General features: G+C 40.2%; 1 protein-coding gene across 1 annotated transcript in view; it reads left to right on the top strand.

The window, feature by feature from the left end:
• TRPM6 (transient receptor potential cation channel subfamily M member 6) overlaps window positions 1-20,233 on the top strand; it is a 133,285-nt gene that overhangs the window by 86,183 nt on the left and 26,869 nt on the right. Inside the window, exons 25-29 of the mRNA XM_088018731.1 lie at window positions 2,558-2,690; window positions 9,508-10,649; window positions 11,040-11,152; window positions 16,159-16,282; window positions 19,810-19,901. Of these exons, the coding sequence (XP_087874857.1) occupies window positions 2,558-2,690; window positions 9,508-10,649; window positions 11,040-11,152; window positions 16,159-16,282; window positions 19,810-19,901 (1,604 nt within the window). The remainder of the gene's footprint in view (window positions 1-2,557; window positions 2,691-9,507; window positions 10,650-11,039; window positions 11,153-16,158; window positions 16,283-19,809; window positions 19,902-20,233) is intronic.

Here is a 20,233-nt window from a genome sequence, read left to right as displayed (position 1 = left end):
AGACTCATTTGGACAAAAAAGGCTGATGGGACTAATGTGAAGCCATTCATTCTCTTTATCCCTTGTAGCATGAATATTCATTGATTTTGCTTCAAAAATAATAATGTGTTGGAATTTAGGGTACTGCCCTAGCCTCAGTTAGGGATTTTACTTCATTTATGGTGTATGCACTATATTACCTTTCTAAAAGGAGACAAGGAAAATTCTTAATTCTAAAACACACTCAGTTCTGGGAGTTTCAGATAAGGGATTGTGCACTGTTTATACATTTCACGGGGCATTTAGGGGGACAGGTGTTATTACAAGGTTGATAGGTTGATATGCTTTTGTTCCTGCTGGTAATTGGCTAAGTGAAGTATTTTTCTCTTCTTGAGTCCCTTTGGAGATTTACTTTTCTTTTCCACCCTCTCCCCCCGCCCCCAAAGATTCAGCCTGGATGAGGAAGCGAAAGTACAATTGAAGTTAATTTTTTAAAAAGATTTATTTATTTATTTTAGAGACTTGGGGGGGGGGTAGGGTGAGCAAAGGGGGAGAGAATCTGAAGCAGACTGTGCTGAGTGTGGAGCCCAATGCGGAGCTTGATTCCGTGACCCTGAGATCATGACGTGAGCTGAAATCAAGAGTTGGCCATTTAACTAATTGAGCCACCCAGGCACCACACAAATGAAGTTATTTCAAAAGCTTATAATTTCACTATAATTTTTAGGCTTCTAATAGCCATCCTGGGCACTGACTGCGGAACTATTGCAAGCTAATAGAGTGTAAGCCAGCTGAGAGATCCTGGAATTGGCTGGGATTTGGCCAGATTTCAGCTTCACCTTCATCTGGGCTTATAGGATGATTCCGTTATATAACTCAAGTAAATTTCTGATGCACAGAGGTGTGTTCACCCTGAGTTCTGGAAAATTCTTGAATTTTTGTGAAACTTCTTCCAATCATCCATCGAAGATTGACGTTTGCATATGGGGCACCAGTGCCACCTGGTGGAGAGTCACAAGAATGCTCCACAGATGCAAGGCACACCTGTCACTGGAATTGGTCTTTGGGTTGTTAGCTTTCAGGAATCCACAGAAGGATCAAATCATGGTAACTGCAAAGTTTCTCAGGCATAAGAGATTTTTTTCTTTAAGATTTTATTTACTTATTTGATAGAGACACAGCAAGAGAGGGAACACAAGCAGGGGGAGCAGGAGAGGGAGAAGCAGGCTTCCCGCTGAGCAGGGAGCCCGATGTGGGGCTCGATCCCAGGACCCTGGGATCATGACCTGCGCCGAAGGCAGATGTTTAACGACTGAGCCACCCAGGCGCCCCAAGCATAAGAGATTCTTTAATGCAAACAGGCATTTAGAGCTTAGGGGTGGTGGTTACTGGATTTTTTCAGTATCTGAGTAATTCTTCCACACCATAAAATCAGAAAACACTTATGCACTTGAGCTGTGGACATATTTTTATGGCTGAATATTGTTTTCTCTTTGCCCTGTTTTTCAATTTTAAAATTAGTATTTTTGTCTCATTTTGTTGGAAAATAATGAAACGTTTGGATTTCTAGTACGTTTGAGGGAAAATTATGTTTTTTTTTTCCTGATTTAAGTGAAACCACTGAAGGAAGAGAATGCTCCATTTTTTTTTTTTGCAGCACCATTTATGTATTTTTCAAGTATTAGAAACTTGCTCATAAGCTAATATATTTTTCTGTTAGATCAGAATGAGGGCCAAGGTAATGGGCAGAATGTGATCACTGAAGGCTGACATTGAATTGTATTAGCTTCATAATATCATGAAACAATGTGTCTTTTTGTGAGTTAATAATAATTATGTCAAGGAAAGTGGACAGCCTTAGCCATTGGCTGGTAATAATGCCTCTGTTTCCAATAGAGTAACTTATGCAGTTGACCCTTGAGCAACATGGGGGTTAGGGGTGCCAACCCCTTGCACAGCCAAAAATCAGTGTATAACTTTTGACTCCCCTCAAACCTAACTAGTAATAAGCCTTACTGATAACATAGTCAATTAACACATATTTTGGATATTATATGTGTTGTATACTGAGGATTACAACAAAGTGAGAAAAGAAAAGGTTATTAAGAAAATCATAAGTGAGAAAAAATACATTTACAGCACTGTGCTGTATTTACTGGGGGGAAAAAAAACCCCATAACGTATATAAGTGGACCCACACAGTTCAAACCCATGTTGTTCAAGGGTCAACTGTATCTACAAACTCAGTGTAACAAGGTGAAACTTTCTTACACTTGCTGGATTAATTTAACAGATTTAGACTTCATCTAACCTTGATTTTAACATACAGGTTACTTATTGTCATTTTGATAGACCAAACAGCGGGGGGGGGGGGGGGGGGAGACAATCAGATTCTTTCCCCATGTGCATATAAACATAGTGAAGTTTTGTTAATGTGTAGAAACAGTCTAACCTATGAGCACATTGGACAGAAAATGTCTATTCCACATGAGTCATCTTCAAATTTAAAATTAATATTTTTGTCTCATTTTATTGACAAATAATGCTCTTTTAAAATGTACCATACTTATTTACACAGAACTCTACCTGAGTGAGGAGGATCTGAAAAGACTTCATGATTTCGAAGAGCAGTGTGTGGAAATATACTTCCACGAGAAGATGGAAAGTCTGAATTATAGCTGTGAGGAACGAATCCGAGTGACATCAGAGAGGTACGAGATATATATATATATATATATATATGTTTTTTTTTTCCCCACCTCCCCAAAGGTGGTTCTACTAGAATGTCTGAAGAAGTAGAAAGATGGACTTTCAGAACCCAGAGGTTTGGTTTCTCTCCAGTTCTGTCTAGTAGCATATAGTATTTCTGTAACGGATGTATATTTATTGAGCGCCTACTACATTCCAGGTGTCCCTCTCGTCCCTGGAGATAAATGGTGAATAAGAGATGAGAGTCCCTGCCTTCATAGGACTCGTGTTCTAGTGTGTGCAGGTAGAGGGGTGAGGGGGGTAGAGGACAAATAATAAGTTGGGAGACACATAAAAAGATGTAATTTAATGTCCGTTAAAGAGTGATGAAAAATCAAGTTGCATAAGGGAATCGAAAACGATGGTGGTGAGGAGTCTGACAGAATGTGGGGGGAGGTTGGGTTGGACTCTTTGGGGTAGCCTGGGGCAGGAAGGCCATTGAGGAGTTGGAGGAGGAGGGGCCTGAGGGAGGCAGGCCAGGCAGAGACATCCTGTGGGATGGTGCCCCCTGGCTGTAGGAATAGCCAGTGCAGCTGCCTGAGGCCGCAAGGTGCGTCCACCAATGGCAGGTAGGACTGGAGAAGGCCAAGTGCTGCGTGCTCGTTGCGCTGGGGAGACGGGGCACAGGTGAGGTTCTCTTGTTTTGTTTTCATGCGGGGATAACAGAAGAAATGTGTATGGTCCTGGACATGATTCACCAGCCAGGGAGGAACTGCAGGAGCCGGAGGGAGGAGGTGATTTGCCCCACGAGAGGGCTCAATGCCTGGGCTTCCCTCCCAGTCGGGGGACCAGGAGAGAGGGTGGCCAGTGCTCAGGAGGCTGCAGCTCGGGTGTGGGCACACAGTTCTTGAGGCCAAGGCATTATCAGACCAGTGCCTGTGGGTATGTGTGATTTTGGTGGGGAGGGTCAGTGCAGGGAGGCTGTTCTGAGGTGTGAGGAAAGAGATGTGTTGGAGAGAGTGAACATATTCAGAAACTGTGGTAGGATCAAAGCCACTGTGGCTCCACTGATAATTGTGGATACATGGCATTGTGTTGGAATATGGAAGACTGAGTGTGATTATATGCATTTAAAAAAATTTTTTTTATTTTTTTTTAAAGATTTATTTATTTATTTGACAGAGAGAGACACAGCGAGAGGGGGAACACAAGCAGGGGGAGTGGGAGAGGGAGAAGCAGGCTTCCCACCGAGCAGGGAGCCCGATGCGGGGCTCAATCCCAGCACCCCGGGATCATGAGTCGAAGGCAGATGCTTAATGACTGAGCCACCCAGGTGCCCCGTATGCATTTTTTTTTTTAAAACACAGAATTGTTTTTGTAACCAGAAGCAAATCGACAGAACTTAAATGCGTTCCTTCATTTTCGAATATACAGGGACCTGACTATAAAATGTTATACCTCATTATGCATGTATTTTTTCTGACATCCAAATGGATAGGCAGTGGATCCTTAAATATGGCTTTATTTAAAATTGAATTACATGAAGAACTCTCTGAATGGTTTGCTATGGGTATATGTCATATTTCTGGACTTTTCAAGTGGTATCATATTACGTAAATATGTATTTAGGTGGCTGATTGAATTTCAGACCAAATTTTATATTGAGAAAAAATATCAAATAAAGATTTGTGAGCACACAAATTTTATTTTCCTTAAATAATATCTTTAGGCCAGAGCTTGATGAGCTTCTCTTCCCTTTTTCCTCTTCTGTACATTCTGCCACCTTTATAGATAACGCTCACTGAGTCTTGTGGGCCAGCCTGGCTCTCTGTTTTCTAGGACACACATGCCCAGATAGGAGTTTATAGAACCAGGGTGAAGACCTGCTTCTCCACTTACTGGCTCTATGCACTTGGGCAAATTGGCTCCGGGCCTTTGTTTTCTTATTTGTAAGATGCACACAAAAATAGACCTACGTCTTAGAGGTGCTGTGAGGACCACCTGAGGTAACATAGATGGAACCACATGGCAGAGTGCTGATCGATAGTAAGGGTACAGTGAAAGTAAAAATAGGCTCCAAAAACTGTGAGTGTGATTTCTTTTTAAATACATCTTTTCTTTCAAATCTTAAGAAAAGGGGAATAAATACATAAGATGAGATGACCTCCTTGCCCCAGATTATGAATGGAGCCAAGGTCACGGAGAGCCCCTTACTTTACACTGAAAACTAAGGAAGGAGTTTTAGGTGGTCAGATATGGACGGATTCAAGTTCTAGGCAGATTCCTTCTGTTACAGTGTGGATTTGAAGAGTCAGAATTAGAAGTATGGAGACAGCAGGAGGATGAGTCTCAGGGACTAGCCAAACTAGCCATGGTACGTTTGAAAGGAGGTAGCTTCGTCCATTTGGACTGTTGTAACAAAGTGCCAGAGGCTGGGTGGCTTGTGAGTTGCTCACAGTTCTGGAGGCTGGGAAGTCCAAGACCAGCATGCCAGCAATGTTGGGTGACAGCCCCCTTCTGGGTTGCAGACCTGTCTTGTGATCTTTACATGGCAGAGGGGTGAGGAAGAAGGGCTCACGGGGAGGATTAACCAGAATCGATCAGAGGAGGATAAGGGAAATAGGAAGAGTCAAATGGATCTGGTGTGAAAACTAAACTAGACATTTATGAACAAGTAATTCAATCATTGTAGCAATGGCGGCGGTGGTGTAGTGTGATGAACACCATCAGTCATCACGTATTGTATTCCTCTGGAGTCTTTCCCTTGGGTAGAGGAAGGAGTAGAAGGTAGATGGGTATGTAGCTTCTGAGCAATATCCAAGAGGCTTTCGTGGGCTCTAGAATCTGATTATGAAGACCTGATTTCACTCTTCAGAACATCGTCCATCAGTTCTCCACCAGTCTTCTGTTTACACGGTGGGCCTCGTTGAGGTCATCTCCGGGGAGCTCACGCCAGAGGCATGGGGGAGGGGAAGAATCTCCGGGGAGCTCCCGCCAGAGGCATGGGGGAGGGGAAGAAAACCTCCCTGAGGCAGCTGCGGGAGTTTGAAGAGGAAGCGAAAGATTAGGATATGTGCACGATCGCCTACCTGTAGAGAAGAGATCACCTATATCCTTACAGAATTAAGTGAATTGTGAATTGTGAAACTAGGTTGTTTTATGTCTTCCTTTCTCTGGAACACTGGCTACTTTTTGACCCTCTCTCTGTTCTGTGGAGTAAGATGTTAAGTGGATATTTCCCCATAATAAGCATGTTATATTTGGGAAATGCTGCATTTTATTTTTTAAACAATCTCTACAACCACTGTGGGGCTCGGACATACAACCCTGATATCAAGAGTTGCACGCTCTATGAACTGAGCCTGCCAGGTACCCCTGGCAAATGCTACATTTTAAAACAAGTCACACTGTGACTCCGTACAGTCCTTGTTGGAGCAGGTCCTGTCATTATTTTGCCGTGAAACCTTACTGAGGAACATTTGTGAGCACCTCTCAGCTTGGGAAATGTTGGTATAATTCATTTAGCATTTCCCACGCCTCTAAGGCCCTGGTGAGAACTTTGATCCCTGATGAGTTGTTCAGAGGTGCCCGAGTGCGGGGTGGGGATGGGGGGGCTCAATGCCCCTGAATGTGGAGTTAGGCTGTCTGGGTTCGAAGCCTCGCTCCATCCCCAACCCTGCGACCGGCCTCGTGACCCAACCTCTTTTATAAAAGAGGTAATAGGAATGCCTACATTATGGGGTTGTTACACGGATTAAATTAAAATAATAATGTACAGCCTTTGTAACACACCTGGCACAGAGTGAGCGCTCAGTGAATATTATTATCATGATGATTATACGTATACTTCTTATAATCTTTTTTTTTTTTTAAGATTTTATTTATTTATTTGACAGAGAGAGAGGGAACACAAGCAGGGGAAGTGGGAGAGGGAGAAGCAGGCTTCCCACTGAGCAGGGAGCCCGATGCGGGGCTCAATGCGGGGCTTGATGTGGGGCTCGATCCCAGGACCCTGGGATCATGACTTGAGCTGAAAGCAGACGCTTAATGACTGAGCCACCCAGGCGCCCCTCTTATAATCTTACTTTAAAATATCTTCTCCAAAGACCCACAGAAAAACAATAACCATACTGGTCTTCCCTCCAGCCTCAAATCGCACACAGGGGAAACTAAACTTACAAGAAGTTTTTTTCTTTACACATCAGAATGACTGAAATCTAGATTAAATTAATGTAGTTGGTGGTTGAAGAATATAATTAAAATATGTTTCATGGGACATAATGCTTTAGAAAAAAAATGCCTATGAAAGCAGGAAGACCCTATGTGAGGGTGACCAGGTTATTCGTCTAACAGGTCCCTATTGTAGCCTGTTACCTGTTGCTGTGAATAGTTGCTGGTTTCTGTTATATCCATTTGATGTGACTGCTGCTGATGGAGCTTAATGAGCCTCCATTACTGCCGTTCAGACTGTTGTGTTTTTGAATTAGATGAAACTGCGCACTAAGTGGAGAGGCTCTAAATAAGCATATTTGGAAGGGAATATACATATATTTGGTATTCTTTCCCTCATCATCTCTGCCAATTCTCGTTTTGCAGGTTCCAGAAGGTCAGGAAGCATTTATTAAACCTCTGCTTAGTTACAGAAGTGGGATTCTGTAGCAGAAGTAAGAAGGAGAGGGTCCCACCCCCATATAACAAACACGGAAAACATCACTCCTTTTGTTCTTTAATTCCTGTCTGCCAAGCTCCCAGAAGGAAGGAGTGCAGGATTTCTCAATCCATGTGACTTGGGATACATTCTGGAGAGGGGATATCTCACACTGTTTCTTCCAGGCCCCACATAGGACCAGGGATCATTATTAATTTCTGCGTATGGTCCTGTCAGCTGTGAAACTGTTGATGAGATCCCCTTCCTTGCTTGCTTGCTTGCTTGCTTTCTTCTCTTCCTTTTCTTTTTTCTTTCTTTCTTCCCTTCCTTCCTTCCTTCCTTTTCTCTTTTCTTTTCTTCCCCCCTTCTTGCCACCCAACAATTTGTAAAAGCTTTTTTTTTTTTTTAAAGATTTTATTTATTTATTTGACAGAGAGAGACACACAGCTAGAGAGGGAACACAAGCAGCGGGGGCAGCAGAGGGAGAGGGAGAAGCAGGCTTCCCGCCGAGCAGGGAGCCCGACGCGGGGCTCGATCCTAGGACCCTGGGATCATGACCTGAGCTGAAGGCAGGCGCCCAACAACTGAGCCACCCAGGCGCCCCTGTAAAAGCTTTTGATTAAGGGATACAAACACCTCATCATATTTATTAGAATAATTTCTAACTTACTGTTTATTTTAAAATTTTTATATATTTTTGTATGCGTTTGTTTTTAATGTAACCAAATAGATGTTTTGTAATTTATTGTTTTGTTAATCTTAGAAAGCTGTCTTCGTTTCCTAGGGCTGCCGTAATGAAGTACCAAATACTGGGTGTCTTATAACAACAGAAATTTATTGGCTCACAGTTCTAGAGGTTACAGGTCCAGAATCAAGAACTTGGGAGGGCTGTGCTTCCTCTGATGGTTCCAGTGGAGAATCCTTCCTTGCCTCTTCTAGCGTCTGGCATTTACTGACAATCCTTGGTATTCCTGGGCTTGTAGACGCATCACTGAATTTGTAGGGTGGTCTTCTCCCTGTGTATATTCACATAATCTTCTCACTGTGTCCAAATTTCCCTTTTATAAGGACACAAGCCATAGTGGCTTAGGGTTTACCCTAATGACCTCATTTTAACTTGATTATCTCTGTAAAGACCATGTTTCCAGATAAGGTCCTATTGTAGGAGTACTAGGGGATTAGGTCTTCAACATATCTCTTTTGGGGGGGGGGCACAAAACGAAACCTATCCCCATATAGAGAAATTTATAGATATACAGATAATATTAACCAACATTTCCTTCATTCTGTGTCTCTAAGTTAGTTATTACATTTAATTAGATTCTACCTGCAATTTAACTTTTGACTTTTTTTTTTTAAGATTTTATTTATTTATTTGACAGAGACACAGCGAGAGAGGGAACACAAGCAGGGGGGAGCGGGAGAGGGAGAAGCAGGCTTCCTGTGGATCAGAGAGCCCGATGTGGGCGCGGGGCTCGATCCCAGGACCCTGGGATCAAGACCCGAGCTGAAGGCAGACGCTTAACGACTGAGCCACCCAGGCGCCCCACTTTTGACTTTCATAGGTGAAAATATCTTGCTTTTACGTAACTCAGTGGCTGGACATCATCATGTTGGGTTAAAGTATTCAAAATAACTTTTAAAAATTTGCCTCAGGCTTTCTCAGAACGTAAGTCTCTTAAAATGGGTTTTGTGTCAAGCTTAGGAAGCCTATTTGATCTGTAGGTGGATTTTTTTTTTTAAAGATCTATAAATTTTTTTTCTAATTACATATTTAATTATTAATTCTGTTCCTCTCATTCTGGCTTCTTCCTCAAGATGTCCTTTCTCTATCCAAAATAACATAGTGCTTGTCAGTAGGAGATTTTTGGATGTTTGTCATGTAAATTAATGAATATGGTGGATGGACACTGGAGGGAGAACTAGCAGGAAGCTGGAAACGTGGTCCTGGAATGTTAGAGAGAAATAAGGGCTAGAAAAGTAGATGTATGGTGTTTCCTCATTGGAGTGATAGTAGGAATTATAGGATGGCGTGAAACCACCTGAGATGAGAAGGCAGAGGACTCACCCAACTTGGGGAAGCCTCTGGGGCCAAGGAGCCTCCTAAGGATGGACCTAGGACAGGAAGAGAGCAAGGCAAGTTCCCACTGGCTTAACGTGTTTATTGGTTTTCTGCCCCCCTTTACCATTAGGGTTACAGAGATGTACTTCCAAATGAAAGAAATGAATGAGAAAGTGTCTTTCATAAAGGACTCTTTACTGTCCTTGGACAGCCAAGTGGGACACCTGCAGGACCTCTCTGCCCTGACAGTGGATACCCTGAAATTCCTTTCTGCTGTTGACACCTTACAAGAGGATGAGGCTCTCCTGGCTAACAGAAAGCATCCTACGTGCAGAAAACTTCCCCACAGCTGGAGCAATGTCATCTGTGCAGGGGTTCCGGGCAGCTTGGAGATCTCTGGGGAGAAGAAATACCAGTATTATAGCATGCCTCCTTCATTGCTGCGGAGCCTGGCCAGAGGCCAGTGTACCCTGAGAGGGCAGAGGGGGCCCCTTCTTGAGATTACAGACAGTCAAAGAAAGGCTTCAAATGTAAGAGATGAGCAGGAAAGGCAACAAACAGAAACCACCATAGTTGCTTCTGGAGTGTCCCTTAACAGGCAAGCACAGCGAAAGTATGGCCAGTTTCTCCTGGTCCCTTCTTATTTAAAGCAAGTTCCTTTTTCTGCAGAAACTGAGTTGCCTCTGTTCAGACCCTCTGTGGAAGCAGGTACAGATGTGCTGGCAACTGAACAGGTCACCCAGAGTGAGGTCCCTGTTCATCTGACTTGGCAGAGCCCAGCTGTCTCAGCTCAGGGCTCAGTGGCCAAACCCGAGGCACAGTACGCGTCAGGAGCTCAGATACCAGCCAGACAAGACAAGGGGGAGCAAGTTCTACCCACTTTGATTTGTACGTCTCTACCAATGAAAGTGACCTCCCTCCCTTCCCAAGGCGAGAGCATGGGAACTGAAGGTGGATATGTGAACTGGGCATTTTCAGAAGGTGATGAAACTGGTGTGTTTGGCATCAAGAAAAAATGGCAGACCTGCTTGGCCTCCACTTGTAATAGCGACTCTAAAGAGAGTGGCCAAAGCCAGAGGCAGATCCGAGCCAGATCCCTCTCTGATAACTCATCAAGCTTGGCCCATAGTAGTGACTGCTCGGAGGTGGGACCATGGCTGCAGCCAAACACATCCTTTTGGATCAATCCTTTCCGCAGAGATAGGCCCTTCACTCGGAGTCACAGTTTGAGATTCCACAAGGAGGAGAAACTGAAGATCTCTAAGATTAAAAGTAAGTGAGAGACGATGGACTCTGAAAAACAAACTGAGGGTTCTAGAGGGGAAGGGGGAGGGGGGATGGGTTAGCCTGGTGATGGGTATTAAAGAGGGCACGTACTGCATGGAGCACTGGGTGTTATACGCAAACAATGAATCATGGAACACTACATCAAAAACTAATGATGTAATGTACGGCGATTAACATAACAATAAAAAAGTAAGTGAACATTTTTTTGTTTAAAAAAATAAGCTCTTAAATTACTAAATTCTATGCATTACTATGATTTTTAGTAAGTTGACCACCTTTGACTATATTCTCATTCTCCCCATTCTCAGTCGTCTGTAAAACCAAATGGCTCCCAGCGCAATCTTAAACTTTTCACGCAAACCCTTTCCCTTACAGACCTTTCAAGATCCTCAGAGATAGGGCAGTCAGCATGGATCAAAACAAAAATGCTAATCAAGGATAAGAGATCGTCGAAGAAAAAGAAGAAAACACAAGGACTGCAGGTGCCAGTAAGTGTCTTTTATGTCGTTGGCAATTGAGGTAGGAGCCTGTCTTAGCTCAGTTTCTCCATAAAGTGCCAGGCACACTACAAAATGGCCCTGGACTGGAAGGAGTGAAGATATAAATTTAAGAGTCATCAGAGTGGATATGCTATAGCTCATTTATCAGCTCACATGTTGAAGGACACGTGTTATTTTCAGTTTGGGCTATTCTAAACAAAGCTGTTATGAACATTTGTGCACAAGTCTTTGTGTGGACATATGTTTCAATTTCTCTTTGGTAAATATTTAGGAGTAGCATGTCAGAGTCATATGGTAAGTATTTGTTTAATTTTAGAAGACACTTCCGAACTGCTTTTCAAAGTGGCTGTATCATCTTACATTCTAACCAGTTTACGAGGAGTAGTTTATGAGTGTTCCACTGGTCCATCTTCTCACCAATCCTTAGTATGCTCAGTCTTTTTAACTTTCGCCATAGTTGGGGGTATGTAGTGGGATCTCATGGTGATTTCATTTGCATTTCTGGAATGACTAGTGCTGCAAACTATCATTTATGTGCTTTTTTTTTGTCATCCATATATCTTTTTTTTTTGTGACCTGTCGGTCTGAATATTTTGTCTATTTAAAAAATTGGGTTGTCTTAATAAGTTGTCAGAGTTTTTTCTAAATATAAGCCCATTGTTGGATATATGTTTTACAAATATTTTCTCTTGGTGGCTTGCCTTTTACTTTCCTTAAGTGTCCTTTGAAGTGCATACCTGTTTTATCTTGATGAAATCTGCTTGTTTTTTTTTTTTTAATAGTCTGTGCTTTTGTATCCTATTTAAGAAAATTTAAATTAAGATAACCCAAGATCACTGAGATTTTTCTTTCATGTTTTCTTCTAGACGTTTCATAGATTTTGCTCTTATATTTAGGTCTAGCGCCCATTTTGAGTTACCTTCTGTATATGGTTGTAGGTAAGGATTGAGGTCCTTCCCTCTCTTCCCTTTTCTCCCCCTCCCCTGTATTTCTTTGTTCCTTCCTCCCTCCCCCTCTCCCCCTGTTCCTTCCTTAAATACAAATATCAGTTTTTTTCTACCATTTTCTGGCAAAAAGATTGTCTTTTTCCTATTGAGTTGCCTTGATACCTTTGTCAAAAATTGACCATATATATCCATAATACGTATGGATCTATTTCTGGATCTATTCTGTTCCATTTATCTGTATGTCTGTCTTTATGATAATACCATACTATCTTGAATACTGTATCTTATATTAAATATTGAAATCATGTAGTGTAGGTCTGTCAAAGTTATCTTTGTTTTCAAAGTGGTATGGTTTTGTTTTGTTTTTTGGCTATTCTAGTTTCTTTGCATTTCCACATATATTTAGAATCAGCTTGACAGTTTTTACAGAGAAGCTGCTGGGGTGAGTGGAATTGCTGTGAATCAACTTGGGGAGAATTGGCATCTTAACAATAATAAGTTTTTTGATCCATGAGCATGATATGTCTATTTATTTAGATGTTCCTCAGTTTCTCTCGGCAGTGTTTTGTAGTTTGCGGTGTACAGTTCTTTTTTTTAAAAAAAGATTTTTTATTTATTCATTGGAGACGAGAGAGAGCATGAGCAGGGGAGAGAGGCAGAGGGAGAAGCTGACTCCTTGCTGAGTTGGGAGCCCGATGTGGGGTTTAATCCCAGAACCTTGGGATCATGACCTGAGCTGAAGGCAGATGCTTAACCATCCTGAGCCACCCAGATGCCAAAAGTGTTCAGTTCTCGCACATGTCTTTAAAAATGTCTCCCTGTTTGGTATTTTTATTTTCTTATAAATGCAATTATAAACAATTTCTGATTATTTGTTGGTAGTATATAGAAATACATATATTTTAAAGACTATTTGAGGGAGAGGGAGAGAGAATGTGAGCAGGGGGTGGTGGTGGGGAGAGAATCTTCGAGCAGACTCCCTGCTGAGCACAGAGCCCAACACAGGGCTTGATCCATGACCTGGAGATCATGACCTGAGCTGAAACCAAGAGTCGGATGCTAAACCAACTGAACCACCCAGATGCCCCTAGAAATATATATATATATATATATATTTTTTTTTTTTTTAAAGATTTTATTTATTTATTTGAGAGAGCGAGCACATGAGAGGGGGGAGGGTCAGAGGGAGAAGCAGACTCCCTGCTGAGCAGGGAGCCCAATTTGGGACTCGGTCCTGGAACTCCAGGATCATGACCTGAGCCGAAGGCAGTCGCTTAACCAACTGAGCCACCCAGGTGCCCTAGAAATATATTTTTAAAATATTGATTTTATACACTGCAACCTTATTAAACTTGCTAATTTGTTTGAGTAGGTTTTGTTGCTTCTCTAGTATTTTCTATATAAATGTTCATGTTATCTACAAATGAAGATAGTTTTACTTTTCAAATTTACTTTTTACCTTTCAAATCCAGATGTGTTTTTTTTTATTTTTCTTGTCTTATTACACTGGCTAGAATCTCTAGTATATTGAATAAAAGTGGCAAAAGCAGATATCCTTTCCTTTTCTCTGGTCTTAGGGGGAAAGCATTTAGGCTTTTACCAGTAAGTATGTTAGCTGTAGCTTTTTATGTAGATGCCTTTTATCAAGTTAAAGAACTTCCTATCTATACCTAGTTTCTGAGAATTTTTGTCTTTAATAGAGGTGAGCATTTGTCAAATGCTTTTTCTGTACCTCTTGATACAATCAGGTGGTTTTCCCTTTTTATTATGTTACTATGATTAATTATATTAATTTTATAATGTAGAAGTACTATTTAGAATATTAAGTCAACCTGGTTAGGATGAACCCTGCTTGACAATGATGTATTATCTTTTTTGTATGCTATGTTTATTTTGCTAAAATCTTAGTAAGATTTTTTACACATGTGTTCTTGAGGAATATTTGTCTATAGATCTCTTTTCTGGTAATGTCTTTGTCTGGTTTTGGTACCAGGGTGATCCCGGGCTTATTGAATGAGTTGGGAAGTATTCCCTCTTCAGTTTTCTAGGTGAGCTTGTATAGAATACATACCATTACAACATTTATTATTTGGTAGAATTAACCAATAAAACCTTCTTTGTGGGAAAGTTTTTAGCTACAAATTCAAGTTCTGTAATAGATGTAGGACTATTCAGATTATCTGATTCATCTTCAGTGAGCTTTGTTGTGTCTTTCAAAGAATTTGTGTATTTCATTTAAGTTTTTGAATTTCTTGGCATGTGGTATTTATAATATCCTTTTCTTATCCCTTTATGGTCTATGGGTATGTAGTGACATCACTTTTCTCATTCCTAATATCTTAATATTTGTGTTTCTTTCTTTGTTTCATGATTAGTCTGGCTACTGGCTTGTCTGCTTTATTGATCTTTCAAAGAACCAGTTCTTGGTTTCATTGATTTATCTCTGAATACTGTTTTATTGATTTCTGCTCTTTATTATTTCTTTTGTTTACTTTGGTTTTAATTTGCTCTGTTTTTTTCTAGTTTGTTAAGATAGAAGTTTTAGTCATTGATTTGAGACTGTCTTCTTTTTTAATACAAGCATTTAGTACTATAAAATTCCCTCTAATCATTGTGTTAGCTGTCTCCCACAAATTCCAATATATTATGTTTGCATTTTCATTTAGTGAATCTTTTTATTAATAATTAGGAAGTCTCAGATCTGAGTTAGTAATTTATAGGGCTTCACCTTTCCCGATCTTAATGCCCTGTTCATTTCTCCATATAATAATCTGGATGCATTTTTTAAAAGCACCTCAGTTCTTTTTAGAATGAGAAGTAGAGGGGGTTATGTGCTATGGTGAGCGCTGTGAATTGTGTAAGACTGTTGAATCACAGACCTGTACCTCTGGAACAAATAATACATTATATGTTAAAAAAAAAAAGATAGTAGGAAGGGTAAAATGAAGAGGGGGGACATCTGAGGGGGAGACGAACCATGAGAGACTATGGACTCTGAGAAACAAACTGAGGGTTCTAGAGGGGACGGGGGTAGGGGGATGGGTTAGCCTGGTGATGGGTATTAAAGAGGGCGCATATTGAATGGAGCACTAGGTGTTATACACAAACAATGAATCATGGAACACTACATCAAAAACTAATGATGTAATATATGGTGATTAACATAACTTAATAAAATTAAAAAAAAAGAATGAGAAGCAGAAGCAAAGAGATAAGTATTAAGACAATTATGTAAAATTACCTTTTGGGGGGAGAGATTTAGCCTGTAAAGAAGACTCTTTTACAGGGAAAATGCTATAAGTTGCTGGGATCTTATGAAATATGATTTCAGTAGATTTGTTTTTTGCGATGGTTAAAGTGGCCAGAATTTAACTAGAAATTGAAACTGGGCTTAGGTACTAATAACTTGCATTTGTTTATTGCTTGCATTTTGTCAATTTATCTCATTTCTTCTCTGTCCCTGGTTAGTACATATGGAAACCATTATTGTTGGCTACTTGTTATTTTAATGACAAAGGGAATGGGGTTCACAGGCATTAAGTGATTTACCCAAGTTCACGTAACTTCTAAGTGATAGATCTGGAATTCCAACACAAGTTCTTTTTGGATCCAAGCCTTATGTTTTTTTGCTCTATGCCACTGGTTCTCAGATTGTGGTCTTCTATCAGCAGTGTTAGCATTACCTGGAAACTTACTAGACATTAAAATTCTTTCTCCCTCTAGACCTACTGAATGATGGGTCTTGGAGGTGGGACCCTGCAATCTGTGGTTTAGCATAGCCTTGAGTGATTCTGCTGCACACTCAAGTTTGACGGCTGCTGCCCCCCACCCTGGTTCTCAGTCATGACCGCAAATAATAATGACATGGGTGCTTGTGTCCTGCCAACTTGACTAATGGGAGTTTTCAGAGATTTCCAGGTGATTCTAATGTGCAGCCAATGTTAACAACAACTGCTACTCACTATAGTACCTGTATGAGTCACATTAATGACTCAGAATGTTTTTAGATTAATGTCACTGTGTTCCAACGAGTGTCTTTCTCTCCAGGTCATAAAGGTCGACACCTGCTCTCAAAATGACCAGCTGGATTCAGAGCCAGGAGAAAATAACATCTCAGAAGAAGAGGCCTACAGCAAGAACCGGCTCACAGTGTCCAAATTTAGTCAGATAAGTATGTAACAGTCTAGACTCTTGGATCTCAGAAACTCTGGGGAAGTTTCCTCACTGTGTTCCCAGAACACCGGTGGTCCCTGCTGTTCTTTCAAGTGGAGATGAAAGAATGAGAGGGTGGCAACATCCATTTAGAAAAAATAACTCCTTTTGATTTTTAATTTTTAGGAAAAGGACAAAATTTCCATTCATTTAATGGAATAGTTGTTGGGATCGAGGAAAGAAAAACAAGGTTCAGTTAGTCCCCTATCCAGAGCTGTTAAACCTGGCTCAGGGAGTATTCATGTAATCTGATGTATGGAGTGGGGTTGTCTAATGTTATAAATTCTTAAGGTTCATGAGACATTGATATGGACCCTCACACAGAACTCAGTGGGATGAGTAGTGGTTGGTTATTTATTGCTACTGACATACAGTATTTATTCCATGGGCAAGTATCCCTTAATGGTGGTTTGTAAAAGAGAAAAGATGGATCAACTAGTTACAAATGAAAACTGTGAGGGAGGCAGAGAACATGGAATAAGCCTGAACAAGTAAGATAAGGCCAGATTATGAACAGAATTGGGAGCAATGATCAGAACTTTGAACTTCTTGTGTTACACAATAAGAGACCTTTACCAATTCCTTTTTTTAAATTTTATTTGCTTTCACATTTTTTTTTTTTTAAGATTTTGTTTATTTATTTGACAGAGAGAGACACAGCAAGAGAGGGAACACAAGCAGGGGGAGTGGGAGAGGGAGAAGCAGGCTTCCCGCCGAGCAGGGAGCCCAATGCGGGGCTCCATCCCAGGACCCCGGGATCGTGACCTGAGCTGAAGGCAGACGCTTAACGACTGAGCCACCCAGGCGCCCCTGCTTTCACACATTTGAGGTTTATTGTCACTTAGGCAAAGCCCTATGCAAAGTTTGACAGGAAGCCTCCCATCCAGGGATGCAGGGACCCATGTTCCACCCATGTTGTAGCTCTATCGTGTTCAACATGAGGCTCCCAAGATCTCTGTAGGACACCTCCGTGGCTGCCATGGCAAGACGGAATGCAGTTGATATCCATCTTTTGTTTACCCAATCATTCATCAGTGGACACTTGGCTATTCCCACCTCTTGGCTACTGTGAATAACGGTGCTATGAACATGGGTGTGCAAATATCTTCTTTGATGTGCCCTTTTTCAACCTTTAGTTATGGAGTTTGCTCTGCCAGTCTTCAGGTCAATTTTTGGAGTATTTAGGATGATTTGATAGTTATCTAGTTGTATTTGTGGGAAGAGGTGAGCCTCGGGTCCTCCTACTCTGTTGCCATCTTCCTCACACTCCCTTTTTAAACAGAAGGAACTATGTGATCAGGACTCATAAATATTTAAAATTATTTGAAATACTACACTTAAGGTACAAATAGACACTGTATTGAAATCTATGTTATTATGCTTCTTTAAAACCTTGCTTTGTCTTTGGGTTGGTGGTTTTCAACCAAGGGCCAATTTTGTACACCTCCCATCTCTCTTCCCTGGGACATTTGATAATGTCTGAAGACATTTTTGGTTATGACAACTAAGGGAGGTACAGGTATTCTTGACTTCAAGTGGGTAGAGGCCAAAGATGCTGCTAAGCACCCTCCTACAATGCATGGGATAATCTCTTTCCTCCCAACAAGGAATTATCCAGCCCAAAATGTCAGTGCCAAGGTTGAGAAACCCTGATTTATATTTTAAAATACTCAATTGTCTGTTAAATCACTGAGAATCAAGTGGGCTCTAAGCTGAAAGAGACATTAGAAATTAAATTATTCAGAACCCCCTTAATCTATAGATATGACTTGAGAGCTTGTCTTGCCTTAAATCACACAGTTTTTAAGAGCCTACAATATTGGATAAATCAAATCCCATACCTAAAGATATGATTCTAGGTCCAATTACAAATGTATTTATTTTATCTATGAATGTTTATATTATATTTCATATTTTTATAAATAATCTGATATTTAAGTTGTATGCTTTTCTTAAATTATTCAAGTTCTTTTTTTATCGATATACTTGACATATTGTATTAGTTTTATGTGTACGACATGATTTGGTGTGTGAGTATATATATATATATATATATATAGTGAAATGATAACTACAACAAGTTAACAGTCATCACTTCACATAGTTACAATTTTTTTTTCTTGTAGTGAGAATGTTATAAGCTCTATTCTCTCAGCAACTTTCAAATATACAATATAGTATTGTTAACTACAGTCACCGCTGTACATTACCTCCCTGGGACTTAGTTATCTTACAGTTTGAAGTCTGTACCTGAGACCACCTTCACCCATTTCACTCACCGCCCCCCCCACTCCCAAGTTATTTACGTCCTTTCCAGTGACTTTCAAATAGAAAAAGATGCAGGTGGCAGGAGAGTGCTGGGAAAGAATCTCAAGTCTGATGAAAGGGAGAGAAGATGTAGGGAAATAGGCTGACTCCAGGTGCCTAGTTAATCTGAGGAGACAAAGGAGGCCCACTATCTACCTTGAACCGCATCCTGAATTAAGAATCTTTTTTTTTTTTAATATATCTGAGTTAAGCATTAATTGAAAAAGAATTTAAAAATAAAAGTTTGAAGGTTGGGTGATACCCTGTCAGGTAGCTCTCTCTGAATGCAAAAAGAAAAGTTCTGAGGAATTTATGAAAAGCAAAGGTATATTTTTAACTTTTCCTATAGGTATTTTAATTTTAATTCTGCGCTCTTATTGAAACCATATTGATCATAATTTTATGATATTTCAAAAATATCATATGACATTTTGTGATTTTTTTCCAATAGATTTCTTGTACTCTGTGTGTGTGTGTGTGTGTGTTTGACACAAAATCATTAGAGAAAAAAATTACTGTTAGCTCCTATCTCCTACATTTAGCCAGGGACTCTTAATAAGCATTATTCTCAGAATTAATCCAATCCAATAATTAAATTATTACTGGGCACCTACTATATGCCAGTGACTTTGCAGGTACCGGTATAAAAAATTGTGACAATAATGATCCTTGCCATCCTTTTTAAGAAAGAGCTGAAAATGAAATTTATTGTCTGGGTATTCTTTTCTGTCTTTTGTTTTTGTTTTGTTTTATTTTTTCAAGTAGCCTACTATGATGCTTGGTGCAGTTGTTAAGGAAGGATGCCTAACAATTTGGAATGAAAATTTCATGTGTTTTACATAAAGCATGGACAAAAAGAATCGCTGAAGGTGTTCTTCTGTAGGGAGGACTCAAGTTATGGGCCATTTAATGCTTGACTTTGATTAGAGAGCATAAATTATTATAAATGTGAAGGAAACTACTGATGAATAGAAATTCTGTAGAATATATAGCTTTCAACCACTTGAGGAAAAAAAGGACAAAAGAATCTTGGTAACACTTGCTAAAAAGAGAAAAAGAAACTATATTCAAATTTAGATGAATGCACTATGTTCAGATCTTCCTATTTAGGAATGTGATTTGAATGTAACACATTTTCAAGTATTCTCTAATTTCTGTTTTTCTCTTTCTTTTAACAAGGTCTGGAACCCTCTATATATCAGAAAATGAAAACCAAAGAAATGGAACAGCATGCTATCCAAGTCAGTGATTATCTAAAGCAGTCTCAAGAGGTAAAGACATCTTATTTGATATTAAAAAAAAAAATTTATGCACACACTTCTCTAACTCCTTGACTGTGTCTGTTTTACCATTATGTCCCTTAATTGGCTTCTCCTTTTTACTGGTATTACATTTAAATCCTTGCTTTGAATATATGCTCAGTTTTTTTCACTCCCTTCGAGCCCCACCCCCCACCCTTTATTCTTTCCTTGTTTTTCTCCGGGCAATTTGTTGGTCCACCCAGTAATTTATCGTGGGTGTTTTTAGCCTGCAAGATCAATAGTTGAGGAACTTTTGGAACTGTTTTGAAATTTATGAATGTTGCCAGGTGGAAGAAAAATAG

The sequence above is a fragment of the Eumetopias jubatus genome, unplaced genomic scaffold (assembly GCF_037043125.1).
Source record: "Eumetopias jubatus isolate StellerSeaLion01/CBP00866 unplaced genomic scaffold, mEumJub1_p1.0 scaffold_15, whole genome shotgun sequence".
NCBI lineage: Eukaryota > Metazoa > Chordata > Mammalia > Carnivora > Otariidae > Eumetopias > Eumetopias jubatus.
The sequence above is the reverse complement of the archived record's forward strand: the minus strand, read 5'-3'. Positions and strand labels throughout refer to the sequence as shown.